The sequence below is a fragment of the Podarcis pityusensis genome (assembly GCF_964106645.2).
Source record: "Podarcis pityusensis genome assembly, chromosome: 5".
In the NCBI taxonomy this organism is placed as follows: Eukaryota; Metazoa; Chordata; class Lepidosauria; order Squamata; family Lacertidae; genus Podarcis; species Podarcis pityusensis.
The window spans coordinates 50,636,960-50,650,986 of record NC_138032.1 but is presented as its reverse complement, the minus strand read 5'-3'; the positions used below and the strand labels follow the sequence as shown (position 1 = coordinate 50,650,986).

The window sequence follows — 14,027 nt, the reverse complement described above, 5'->3', positions numbered from 1 at the left end:
TCTTGTGTTGTTGGAAAAGCGTGTTTGTGATGACCAGCTTGTTCTCTTGACAGAACTCTATTAGCCTTTGCCCTGCTTTGTTTTGATCTCCAAGGCCAAACTTGCCAGTTGTTCCTTTTATCTCTTGATTCCCTACTTTAGCATTCCAATCCCCTATAATAAGAAGAACATCCTTCTTTGGTGTCACTTCTATAAGGTCTTGTAAGTCTTCATAGAATTGGTCAATTTCAGTTTCTTCAGCACCAGTAGTTGGTGCATAAACTTGGATTACTGTGATGTTAAAAGGTCTGCCTTGGATTCGTATCGAGATCATTCTATCATTTTTGAGATTGCATCCCAGTACAGCTTTCGCCACTGTTTTGTTGACTATGAGGGCCACTCCATTTCTTTTACGGGTTTCTTGCCCACAGTAGTAGATATGATAGTCATCCGAACTGAATTCGCCCATTCCCGTCCATTTTAGTTCACTGATGCCCAGGATGTCAAAATTTATTCTTGCCATCTCATTTTTGACCACATCCAACTTACCCAGGTTCATGGTTCTTACATTCCAGGTTCCTATGCAATATTTTACTTTACAGCATTGGACTTTCCTTTTGGTTCCATGCATATCCGCAACTGAGCGTCCTTTCGGCTTTGGCCCAGCCGTTCATCAGCTCTGAATCTACTTGTACTTGTCCTCCGCTCTTCCCCAGTAGCATGTTGGACACCTTCCGACCTGAGGGGCTCATCTTCCAGCATCATAACTTTTATATGCCTGTTGTCTTTCTCGATGGAGTTTTCTTGGCAGGGATACTGGAGTGGCTTGCCGGTTCCTCCTCCAGGTGGATCACGTTTGGTCAAAACTCTCCACTATGACCTGTTCATCTTGGGTGCCCTGCTCGGCATAGTTCATAGCTTCTCTGAGTTATTCAAGCCCCTTCGCCACGGCAAGGCAGTGATCCATGAAGGGGCAACTTGCAATATATCTGCACGAATACTAGGAAGCAACAGGAGTTAGGGAAACTTCAATAGATGTATTTATTTGTAAACAGCAGATCAACAACTCAACATGGCAGTTAGAACTTGCTATCTGGGTAAAACTAAAGTTTCAACTAGTCCCCACTAAACTTTGGATGGAATCACACCCAGAGAGACGTGGGGAGTTTCTATCACAGACACATATCGTAAAGAGACATGACAGACACACACACACACACACACTATAGAAAGTTTCTAATAGTCCTCAAACTATTTGAGAGAATTACTTTAGCAAAACCACTCCACTTCCCAGGGCGGCAAAGTTGCAGGCTGGCCACGAGCTCTCCCCGTGTACAGCAGGGGGGCATGGCGATGCCTCCCACATCATTGGGAGCCCCGGCCTCGTCACGCCCCACAGCCAACCAATCAGGTGACTTGGGGCGTGGCTTACCTGATGTAAACCCTGTGCAGCCAGGGCTCTGTCTCCTTTCTCCTCCTGCATTGGATCTCCCACCCTCCCGCTCTATTTTCATGTGCTCGCCATCTTGGCCTTGCTATGGACTATGGTTGGTCTCCTGTTGAGGGGGCCAGGTAGGAATTTTCCCACTTGGCAAACTGGCACCAGTCATGTGGTTTTCGCCTGCCTTGTAGCAATCGTCACAACTTTGTAAGGTTTGGCGGTTAGGCATTGGTAAACCTGTTTTATGGGAGGGGAGGTTGTGGCCTTCCGTTAAGGGTATTCCGTTAAAGGGATCCTGGGGTGTGGATCCTGTCCAAAGCCAGGATATGGGCTAGGGCCATGCCATGACCTCATTGGGGACCCTGGGGGAGCTCACAGTTGATGTACATCAACAGGGCTCCCCCTACTGGTGGCTGACCCTTGTGAGACTACCTGCATGACGGGCAGGAGTCAGATATAGTTGGTTCACTTCCGATGCCTAAGCCAGGGGTGGCCAACTCCAGAGGAACTGAGATTTACTTTCAGAATTAAAATCTGGCAGTGATCTACTCCCTTTTGGGGGGGTTCAGGTCAAAGTTGTTGAGCTTTTTAAGGGGTGGGAACTACCCCATTTTATGTCCATTTTGTGGGGGTACTTTTAAGGGGGAGGGGGTTAGTTGCAAAAAAAAAAAAAAAAGACAACCAGTGCTGTGGGAGCATTTTGCCACACAGCAAAAACTCTGTCTTCCATTACAGAGATCAGGAGAAAACCCAGGCAGGAGAGAGGGGGCCGGGCCAGGTGCTCTTAGGCAAAAGCAAAGGAAAATGAGTCCGCGATCAACAGCGATCGACTGCAACCTCCCAGGGATCGACCAGTCGATCCCGATCGACCTGTTGAACATCCCTGGCCTAAGCCAATACCACTCACATCTGTAACCAATAAAGTTGTGGCCTTATTTATCCCATTAACCCAAAATATTGATGTCCATGTGTTTCATTATCTAAGAAAGGTGGTGTGGCTCAGGACCTTGCCATGAAATTCAAATTTGAGAGCCAATTTGTCAATTCAGGAGATAATGGATCTTACTCAGAACTGCAACCATGGCTCTGTCAAATGCTAATAAATATTTGAAAATACTAATCACCACCTCTGTTTCATATTATACATCCAATTCAGCTGAATTCAGTCCTAATAGCCACATGTGGAAATGGGCTTCTGCTTACTTGTTGAAGCTGGAAGTGAAGGTGTAAATCAAGATGCCTATACACATGCAGCTGATGGTTGCCCATGCATGCTGCATTACATTCAATCACATGTGCATTGAGATGCACATCTGAATGTGCATTCCCATCATTGTGCAACTAGTCATGCATAATCACATGTGACTAGAACTGTACCTGGGCATTAATATTTTATCAATGTTAAGCTCACTTGAGCGTTAGAGCCGTTATAACACATGACAAGAATCTTCATATAAGCATGACAGATCAGTTGACTACTGTATTAGCTTCAGGGGGAAGGGCAGTCATTTTAAAGTAAAAGCACACTAAGATCTGGAAGATAATAGTATCTTCCTTAAAACCAACAGTAAAGCTTCTTCTACAAATATGTGGACATAGCTAAAAGAATATTTCTACATGGTTTCAGTGAGGCATATGCCAGTTTCTAGTTTCAACTTCTTAAAAAGGTTTTTAAAGGCCAATAATTTTCAGTGTTCTAATATGACCCCATAAATTATAGAGGAAATCACCATGTAATCAAATAAAAGTCAAGGATAGATAACTATATAGGTTTTCAACTTCCTATGGCTCTGTGCTGGAGATGTACATTTGACATCAAGCTGATTTCAGATGTGTCTGGTGAAACTCAAGAGATACTGGCAATACTGGGGAAATGTAGTAAACAGAATAAATCAAATTACTGGGTTAAAGTACCAACAGAGTCTTCTGTTCTTAGGTAAGCTTGACAGTGTGCACTCAGTTTAATGTTGCTAAACAGTATTATAACACATTTGCTGGCAGCTCAAAACTGGAGGAAGAGGGAAATAGAAATGGAAAAGTAATAAAGCTGGTGATGCCTTTTGATACAGGAGTTTGCTATCTGCCTGCTGAATTGGGAGTGCCAATGGCAGAAGAAAAGACAGAGGTCCCTGCTGGGTGATTACCTTACTAGGTATTGAATTGGATTCCCTTCACCAGTACTGCCACCTGTCTTCCTGCTGGCAAAGCTTAGGCTTGGGGCCATTTCTGTGGGAAGGATACATCAGTTAGTGCTTAAGAACCTGCAGAAATCAGTGGCTACCTTAACTCTGCCTGTCAAGCGATAGCTCTTGGTCAAGCCCTCTTGCATAGATTTTGTGATGCAATGGAGGACCTCAGTTAACCTCACAAGATAATCCACGGTTCCAGGGACATGAGGCTGGAATTGGCTGTCTGATAAAATAAAATAAAAAGGTATGAGCACAATAGCATTTCCTTTTGGGGACCAGATTTGTTGCTGGAAAAGGAACTCGGTTGCAGTTGGGTCAGCTGGCTTTGAGGTTATTTCCCAGGACAAATGGTGTTCTGCTATATTGTCCTAGAACTGGGTTGATAAAGGCTCAAGCAGGGGTTTAACTTTTTGGAGTTTTCCCTTTTGTAGTGGCAATTTGGCAGTGGCCTCCTGATTTGGTTAACTCAGTTGCCCACTTTTGATGTGACAACCAGGCCACAATCCATCAATAAGTCTCTTACATCTAAGCACTCTAGAGTCATGTCCATGGTTGGGACCTTTGTGCTCTGTTGTCTCCTTTTCAGTTTGATCTTTCTTGCTCACCATGTTTTAGAACTCAGCATGGCACTGCCAATGTGTTGTCACAGAACCAGATGACACATTTTCAGGAGTGTACCCTAATGGCCTGGAAAGAACTGGAGTTTATGCCAGTAGAGCTATGAAATCTTGGAAGACTGAGGCAGACAGGGTCATAAAGTTGCCACTTGAACAAACTATTGCAGAACAGGCATGGAGTTCAGTGTTTTTTCAGATCCTCAAAGGGTTCTTGCAGGAGTGGCCAGTTCCAGTGGAGCAGCTAATGGAGTTCTCTGTGGCTCTCACACCATGAAAGGTAAGTTGGGCACCTTAGAGTTTGGTGCCAAGGTGCAAGGCACAGACATGGACGTAGCCAAAGGGGGGCGGGGGGCAGCTGCCCCCATGAATCAATAAAAATATTTCACTAACTAAGGTTCTCCCTCCCCCTACAAAAGCCTGCCCCTCCCCCAACAAAAATCTTGGCTATGCCCATGGGCGTAGGCATGCTTTTTAACTCTAAGGAGGTGTTGCATCCTTCACAGTTATCCAACTTGGGTGATAAAAATTGTGCTTGATTAATGACAAGGCACTTATTTACAGGCCTGTATTGACTCTGGTATCATGGGGCGACAGTGGCCAGGGGTTCTCACTGAGTCTAATAGCTTGCTTTAGTTTCAATTATACCTATGTGCATCCATGTTTCTATCACCTTCTCACTTGATGCTTTTAATACCGGTAAGTAGGCTGTTATCATTTTATTGCATTGGTTTTCATGTTGCTATAATGAGTATTCTTCAAGAATTTGTAATTTTAACTTGTCTCCCATTATTCTTGTATATTTCCTAGTACTTGGAACTGCAGTGGCCTCAGGGCCAGCTGATAATAGCAGGCAGAATGAGGTCCTTAGGCATGTTAGAGAAAACATGAACTAAAAATTGCTGCTGCCTGACACCAGATTTCAACATACCAGAAAGAAAAGAGCTTATACTAAACCGATGGGAAAGGGATCCTTTTGCTTTCCATTTCTAAGCAAGTTTCACATGGAGAGATCATGGAGGAGATTCCACCCACCCTAAACACAGCTTATATTGTTCTGCTTTTCCTTGCTTCACACACGGAGAACCACTGATCTAAGCAACAGCAGCAAAAGTACGGAACAACAATATTATTTAGTTAATATCAGAAAATCTTGATAGTTCACCAGACGCAGTAAAGACACCTGCATATAATATATATAGTATGTTTGCTATGTCTATGTTCTTCAAAATCCCTTTAAAGCCTTTCTTTTATCATGCAAACACACACACACATGTAGCTGTGTTAGTCCATAAGAGTAAACTTCATAATCCACGGATGGGCAATATCTTTATTGTAACCAGTCAAAATGCCACAAACTCCTTTTTTATGTCACACTTTGCCTAAGAAAGAGTTCTTGGGGACTTCCGGGGTGGCGCCATCGGCAATGGCAGACTCCCTCTGAACCGGAGGGACTAGCTCCGCGGGAAACGGGTCTTCTCCGCTACGGCGAAGCGGGGACCCTTTTAAAAATCACAGGCGGATGAAGCCTGTGACCATGGGACTCGGCGGGCACCTTTAGCGCCCCCCCAACTCGCTAAGGAACCCACTAACGGGCTCCGAAGTGAAGAGGGGGAAGTGGCGCGGTGCTGTGAGTCAACTGCTATTTCCGTGGAGCGAAGCCGCATAGCCATTGCCGGAGAGCGCTGCCTTTTTCCTGGGACAATTTGGACTCTAAAATAAGCACCCGTGAGTACTTAGACTTTGAACAACTGGGCATTAAATGGGGACTTTTGAGCAGAAAGGAATTGGATCTTAAAAATCTATTTCAATTTGGTACGGAATGGGAAGGTCTAAACAGGAAGTCAGCCTTCCGTTCTTTTGTAGACAGAATAAAGCAAAGACAACGTAAACTAGAGCTCAGAAAATCGCCTTTAAAGGATTGGATTTCATCATTTAAAATTGTGGAACCCCCCTTCGACAGCAGGAGAAGAAGGGGGATCTTTTTCGGACTGTTTAAAGTGAGTTTAAAGTAAAGCAACTTTCCTCCGTCCTGATCCTGGAGCGGGGTGTCAGGACTGACGTTTGAAGTTCATTGACCAGAGACAAACGTTTTTGACAGATAGCTAAAAGAAGAGAAACATAGTGATTCCACTGTTCCCCTTCGCATTTTAAAGGAATAAATATTGACAAAGTATCTCAAAAAGGGAAACTTTGTTGCAAGAACAAATAGAAGTTTTCCCCTTAGAGGGAGACTGTGAAACTGTAACCAACTCCAGGGAGCCGGCAGCTGTTACAGATTACAATCGTGGGAATAGGCATTTGACCTTGCAGGACAATGTATTCAGAAGCTTTGTTGTGTGCTTTCTATAAAACAAATGCCCTACTGGAACAGTTACATGAGAAGGTGAATTTGATTGCGACTTCGACTAGAAATTTTGAACAGGCAGTGGGAAATTTTGAACAGACAGTGGGAAAATATGTGGAGCCCACCCAGGAATTAAACCAGGAGTGTGTCCTGACAGAACAGGCCCAACAGGAATATGAGTTTTCGGATTTGACAAATGAACTTGGAAAAAGCCAGATTTGGAAAGAAAAAGTTTGGTTTGGCTTGGAAATGGGGGGCTGGATTGACCCCCCCCCCCCTATGCTGGGATGTTTGGTCTTTTCAAATCTGGCAATGGGCCGTGAGATGTTTGGGATTGTGGGGGCTCTTAATTTTGGAGGGTCTTTGAAACATGCTTTTAAATACCACATGGAATTCAGTGCTGAATATGGAAAAGGGGCTGATCTGTCGAGAAGGGTTAAAAATATTGCCAAGCTGGAGTTACCACGAGCAGGAGACAAGGGAACATAGAGTTACAAATATGAAGAAGAGCTGCGGAAGGGACATGGAAGAGACTTGAGGGCCTCGGATATAAGGTTGCCAGGTTAATGGGCTAGATCGATGGGATAATAAGGACTGACAAAACCTGGAACCAGGAGGAAGGGACGTTGGATGGAGATTGGATTTGTTTGTATTTCTTTTTTCTACCATTAGAACTGTTTTATAAAATTGATGAATGTTAGAAAAATGTTGGAATGAAATTACTCGGCTTTAGTAAAGATGTTTAAAGAATTATGAAAGAATATTATGGTTATGAGAAGTTGGTAAGGATAAGATTTAAGTCTTAAGCTTTAAGGTTTATTTTTTATAGAAAGATAAGATTAAAACAGTTTAGGGTAATGTAATGACAGAATATTATGAAATATGGAAAGGATTTGCTGGGATAATTAATAACTAGGATACAAAGAAAGGGAGGAGGAGGAGGTCAAAGAAAGAAGGTAATGACAGTTGAGGATTCGAGAATAATGAATTTGTTTTTAAATGTTTTTAATTGTCTGTGGTGTATTTTTGTATTTTTTTTCTGTCTCTTTTTCTTATTTTTGAATCTGTATGCGTATGGTTGGAAGGGGTTTGTTTTTTTCATTTCCTATTTGTTAACTATTTTTATTTTGTATTTTCTTTTGCTTTTATTTTACTTTGTAACACTTTGAAAATTTCAATAAATATCTTATAAAAAAAGAAAGAAAGAAAGAAAGAGTTCTTGGGAATTCAAAAACTTGTACATAATACTTTTGTGACATCTTGGTTTGTGCCAATAAAGGTACTGCCCAATGGAGGGTTCTCCCCTGCAATTTGTGTGCCATGCTAATGCTAATTCTGTTTTGGAAAGGTTAATTTCGTTTGACCTTTGGCTGTGAAAAAACAAGAGGCTGGAAGCCTAATAGTTTAATAGAGATATGCTTATTTTTATGGTAAAAAATCAAGTTGACCCCTAGTTGTTTCTTCCTCATCCTTTATCCATCCCTGAACAGCATTTAAAGAATAATCTTACAATCTTAACGAATTCCCTATAGAGGAAATGCTATGTTACCATGGAATCAGTCAATTAACTTTGACACATGCTTACCAAGATTGATCAATCATTTCTGATGTCTGCCTGCGAAGTTATTGTTTTTCAGGAATGGAGAGGAAATCTCACATGAGATTAACACCCAAATTGCCTAAACTGATACTGCCCTGGTGTCAATACCAGCAGCATTTGCTAATGCCAATCACTCATTACACAATGAGTTAAGCTTGCTGCATATCCTCTTGGTTCACGTCATATAAGATAGGAATCAAGAAAGAACAAGAGTCTTATTTTACTGAATTCTTTTACAGATCATACAAGAAACACAAACCTTTACAAATTAAATTTATAAATTTTTAACATCATTGAAAATTAACACATTAACACTTCAAAACAATGTATTTAAGTTAGGGCTCTTTTATATAAATTATACAATTAAGCCTTTTAAACACACACAAACAAAGGATGTTTTAGAAAGAAAACTGAATGCAATGCTAATATATTAAAAGCAAAAGCCTTAATTTATAACAACTTATATCAAGCCATATGATGCAATCTGGGAAATACCTGAAGTACAAAAATTAAACCATGTTTCAAATTTGGCTTTTTCTCTGTCATATTTTAAATTAACAGCAGAGGGCCAGTCCACTGTCCCTCAGACCTTGTGGGGAGCCAGACTATATTTGGGGGTGGGGGGAAATGATACAAGAGCACCACGAGCCCTGGTGGCTGCTTACCTGTGTCTTGCAAGTGGCAGGGGCTGGTGGCGGCGGTGGTGGTGGAGGGATGATGAGCAGTGCGTGAAAGGGATCCGGAGAGGGGCTGCTTAAAATGGCAGCCGCTCGAGCGCTGCTGCTGCTGGCGCCAACAAAGCCCAGCCCCCTTACTCCTCTAGGCAGGGCAGGGAGAAGCCACGAGGGAGGAGGCGCCGCCGCCACTGTGTGAGGGAGGGAGGGAAAGAACGCATGCACTGGCGATCCACATGGCAATTCCCGGACCGTCCACAGGCCGGATCCAGAACGCAATTGGGCCTGACCTGGCCCACGGGCCTTAGTTTGCCTACCCATGGTTTAGAGTGTAAGAACTGTGCCTTATATAGTTTATAATATATCTGTTTGGGATTCTTGTGTGCTACTGCGCCTGGTTTATACAGCCCTCAGTGGATCAGGACCCAAATATACAGTATGTAAGAGTGCCTTCTCCATTACCAGCCAACTAAGTTTAAGATTGGCAAGGGAGAGCTCTATCCACAGTCCCAGTAGTGGACCTACATTTTTGGGAGCCTGAAGCTTGAACTGTCATGGAGGCCTCTTCACAACCAGCAACGAGGTCTGTTATCTTCTTCACCGGGGTTGTTCCATGACAGATCACACACTTTTACAAACTACTGAGCTACTGACTCACAAACCTGGAATTGTTGAAATATATACATTTTAAAAAATCAGTCATGTGATTTAAACTGGGTCTAACAGACACAACATTTTTAAGCAATGCAGACTAAAGTCGCTTCTGGGATTAGGGGCCCTGAAGCTTAAGATTCATTAGTTTCATAGTAGATTCCCCCCCCCCCCGCCCGCCCCTACACGGTCCCAATCAGATTTTGAGGAGACAATTTGCATTGAAGGGCCTTCTCTGTGGTGGAACTCTAACTCTGGAATTGTCACTCTCACTCTGCAGACATCAACTGAAACATTTTTATTTTTGTAGAATAACTATGGAGTATTTAATCCTCAGCAACTACATTTGAAACAGTGCTTTAAGGTGTTGTAAATATCTATTTTTAAGATTATGGTTTTACTGTTTATGCAGTTATGCTTATATGTTTGTTGTACATTGCCCTGAGCCCCTTTAGAGGAAAGTCAATTGATAAATATTTTAAATAAATGGAACTTCAAATCTTGTGAGATACTTTATCGGGTATGTGGTTTGTTCTGCTATGCTTCAGATACAGAAACAGATGTATCTTATATCAAAGTACTTCAATACTACAATAAAGGTGCATTATAACCCTTCTTTTTCAGATTAACTTTACAGCATTTACAGAATCCCAAACCCAGTTTTCATTTATAGAACAATAATGACATCAATAACACTTTCAAAGTCATTCAACACAGAGATAAAACAAAAACTTGCAAGTTTATTTTTATACTTTACCAGAAGTCCTCAAGTTTTCCTCATTAAAACACTCTTCTGCTAATGGAGAATTATACCTTGAACATTCAGCTAAATATTCCCAACGCTAACTTGGAAAAAGCATTACAATATTCTACAAGCAAGCTTTAGGTAATGTTCCCTCTGTCAGTTTCACTTTCCTCATGCAAATATTGTGTGTGACAAAGAATAAATCCTTTAATACTAAACAACCAAGGAAATCCCCCTATTATAGTATCATTACTGGAGGTACTGGTTATTGTAGACATTAGCTAAGGGATACATTATCATCTGGAAATTTTACTTGTCTTAAATTATCAGAGACTTAGACTAAGGTATAAAATAGAATGCAGTTGACACTCAGATAAAATTAACTGTTTTGAAGGAATCACATTCTAATCCCTAAATGCAGACTTTCTGAGTGGAACTACATAGTAAGAAAAACTTATTTTGTGTATTGTTACAAGACAAACAGGAACTTGGTCATCAAAATATGAACTTGCTTAAGTAACCACTTTCACTCTTACAAATACTCCATTAAAGTTGATGCCCCCCCCCATTTTCTGCAGAATGTTTCTTTCTCAAGCAAGCAAGTAGCTCACCACGTACATCAATAAAAATGAGAATGAGCAAAAAACTGTACTCCTGTAAAATATGGATTCTAGCCAGCTCTCTTATCAGATGAGCTGTTTTAATGTCTGGTTTTCCCAGCTGCCCAGAAATTGTGTGCGTAAATACACACATGTTGCCTTATTTTAACACCTAGCTGTTAAAATTATCTTAGATTATAAATCTCAATTAAGTGCACAAAGGTAAATATTGATTCCCACTTTTACACACTGCACAAAAAGAAAGCATGCAGAAGCAAATGAACCTGCACAAGGTAACTGCTCAGATCAGTAACTGCTCAGATCAGTAGCAGAAGTGGGATGAAATCCTTGCATTACTAACCTTTACTCCATAACTCTAGCCACAAAACTGCACAGGTTCCTCTTTTTAAGCATGTTTCATATAAATGAACAAGCTACTACAACTTATATCCACAGCACACAGTCCTTAGTGTGCACCACACATCCAAACCACTATTTTCAATCCTCTTTTGCTGTCTATGACTCACTCATTCTGCTTTAACAGACGAGGTTTCTTAAATTACTGGAGATTACTACAACCTTCAGAGAAAGCTGGCTAGTTTGATAATGAGTGAAACGCATTTAAACAGGATTAGGTGTAGATTAATATATTACACCTTTGTGAGAGAACTTGGATGAACAGTATTGGGGGAGAGGAACATTAAATGGAATAAAAACCTTTGCTTTGAAGGAAAAACCTTAAGAATTAACTTTTTCTCTCTTTTTTCAGGGAGATAGAATTATCGCTCTCATGATCATATCAAAGGGAAAGTCCCTATCAGATTCCTCCTTGTCTTCTCATTAAAAGCAAGCACACGATGATCTAGGGATTCTTGGCAGACGGCTTTAGTTTTTGTACTTCTGCAAAGACACTTTGGGTATAAAACATAAAGGCAGGAAAAGGAAAAAGGGGGTGGGGGGAAAGAGTATGATCAGATGATGGTGACACTTACTTGAACCTGCCTTGGCAGTGCTGGCACTGGTCTCCTACCCAGCCTTGGTCACAGATGCAGGTAGAATTCAGACATCGGCCCGAGAAGCAGGAGGTCCTCTCGCAAGGCTTCGACTGGGAGACTTGGGCATACAGCACCAGGTACAGTAATCCATAGAAAAGCAGCCAATTGTGCATATCCAGAAGGGTGGCGAAGCAGTAGGAGGAGCAAGAAAAAGGTCTCCAGGCTCCAGAGATCACAGGAGGGCCTCCTATCCTGCGCAGGACTTTCCCCAAAGGATCCAGCATCTTTGCCACAGAGCACATCCGCAAGAGCCGGGACCCGGTGCGCGGAGGGGGGCGGGCGGGCCGGGAAGCGAGATTAACCCAGTTCCTTGTGCAGGTCTGACGAGGAGGAAAACAAGCCCCGCCGCTCCAGGAACATCACCCAGGTCAGGGAGAGAGCGAGTTGAACGCAGAGATGAGAAGGAGCAGAGACTGCGCGCCCCCTCCTCAAAAAAAAGAGAAGCAGCACAAAACAAGAGACCGATGGGGAAAATGTGTCCTGAAGAGAACTGGTTAATTCGGTCTATAGTGCGAAATAAGGGAGACCGCCAAGCCCTGCTTCCCCCTCCGTCTGTCCACAGGCTCCTCACAACACTTCCCGTTTATCCCTCAGGTGAAACGACGCCACCAGCAGCAGCAGCAGTCTTCCCGCCTCTTCTTCCTCGTCGTCCTCAGGGCTCATTGCCTCCGTCTTCCATGGACTCCTTCCTGACCTTGTCGCTTCCCCTCACGACATGCCCCCGTTCAACCCACCCAGGGTAACGCTGCTGCTGCTCCTCAACCGCCCCCCCAATATATATATATATCTCCCTCTCTCCGCACCCCCCTTTCTCAGTCTCCTTTGTAGCTCGCCCTCTTTAAGCAGCAACAGCCGGGCAAGGACGGCGGTGGAAGGGATGCTTCTTCCTCCCACAGGCGGGCGGGCGGCTGAGAGAGGCGCCCTCAGGATCCCCTCAGAACCTCCCGCCCCAAGTGGGCCCCGAGTTCCTCGCCCGCCCGTCCGTCCCCGCCGAGATGGGGCGAGGGGCGCGCGCTTGCTTACTTAAAAGCCCTCTCCTCCTGTCCCAGCTGACAGTTTGGAAGCAGCCATTTTTAAAAGGCTAATTGGTAATCTGCTTTTTTCCGAGGCGGGCGGCTCGCTGGGGCTGAATCCCTCCTCTTCCTCCCCCCCCCCCTTCCCGCTCCGCCGGGTCTGTGCAGAGCCGTCCCTCTCTCTCTGGACTGCCAGGCCCCTCCTCAGCCAGCGCGGGAGAAAGCAGGAATTCCCCGCGGCTCCGTCCCCGCCGCTTCAGGCCACTCGTTGCTGAAGCAACTGCGCCGAGAAAGGGTTTGGGGGGCTCCGAGCCCCGCTCCCAGCTGGAAGTGAAGGGGAAGAGGAGGCGCAGAGGCTTCTGCTGGCGGCGGATTCCCTCCCTCTCTCCCCCTCCCCGCCCTTTCCGAAAGTTCCTGTCCCAGCCGCCCCAGAAGGAAGCCTCAGGAAGGGCAGGAGCGTCGCCCCGCCGCCTTTTTGGAGGCAGCAGAAAGGATTGCAACGCCGTGTGTATCTGTTTCCCCTCCTCCTGCTGCTGCTGCTGCTGCTTCAGCCTCCCCTACAGCTTTGCAGGGGAGTCGTGCCGAGAAACTACCACACAAAGAAGAGCTGAGCATGTGCAGCAGCGAAGCCCCCTTAAAGGCGCAGCGCATTGCTCCATTGCATCACTTTGGAGCGTGACACGAGAGAGAGGGAGAGAAACCGCTACTTGGTCGGGAGGGGGGCGGGAGCCGCCGCCGTCGCTTTTCCACATGGAAGATCGGAAGAGCGTGTCATCTTTTCCAACAAGGGAGAAAACAAGTTCCTGAACTTCTCACACGCAGGCACACAAAGCGGGTGGGGGTGGGGAGAGGCAAGCCTGGGAGCTTTCTCAGAAATATTTTGCCGGCGCAGTGACTCAGGGTAATAAAATTAAAACAAAAACAGGATGAGAAACAGCAGCACAAGAATGATTATTATTAGTCTGGTTGACTTGAGTGTACTTTGCATTTACTCCCCCCCCCCGTACTGCTCCCAATGGGAGCCTTCAACAGCTGCATTCAGTGGGTGGAGTTTGCACACGTCATTGCTATATCTTCATGTCAGGGTAGGCTTCAACTTTTGAATGTCTACCTGCTGTGA

General features: G+C 44.1%; 1 protein-coding gene across 3 annotated transcripts in view; it reads right to left on the bottom strand.

Moving 5' to 3' along the window:
* The window catches only part of ATRNL1 (attractin like 1), a 521,011-nt gene extending 507,401 nt beyond the window's left edge, over positions 1-13,610 (bottom strand). For 2 of the 3 annotated variants that reach the window (XM_081005955.1, XM_081005957.1), the window contains exon 1: positions 11,832-13,610. In XM_081005955.1, the coding sequence (XP_080862081.1) occupies positions 11,832-12,136 (305 nt within the window). In that variant the 5' untranslated portion in view covers positions 12,137-13,610. The remainder of the gene's footprint in view (positions 1-11,831) is intronic. The other variant, XM_081005956.1, reaches the window with a different exon arrangement.
* Positions 13,611-14,027: the final 417 nt, after the last annotated feature.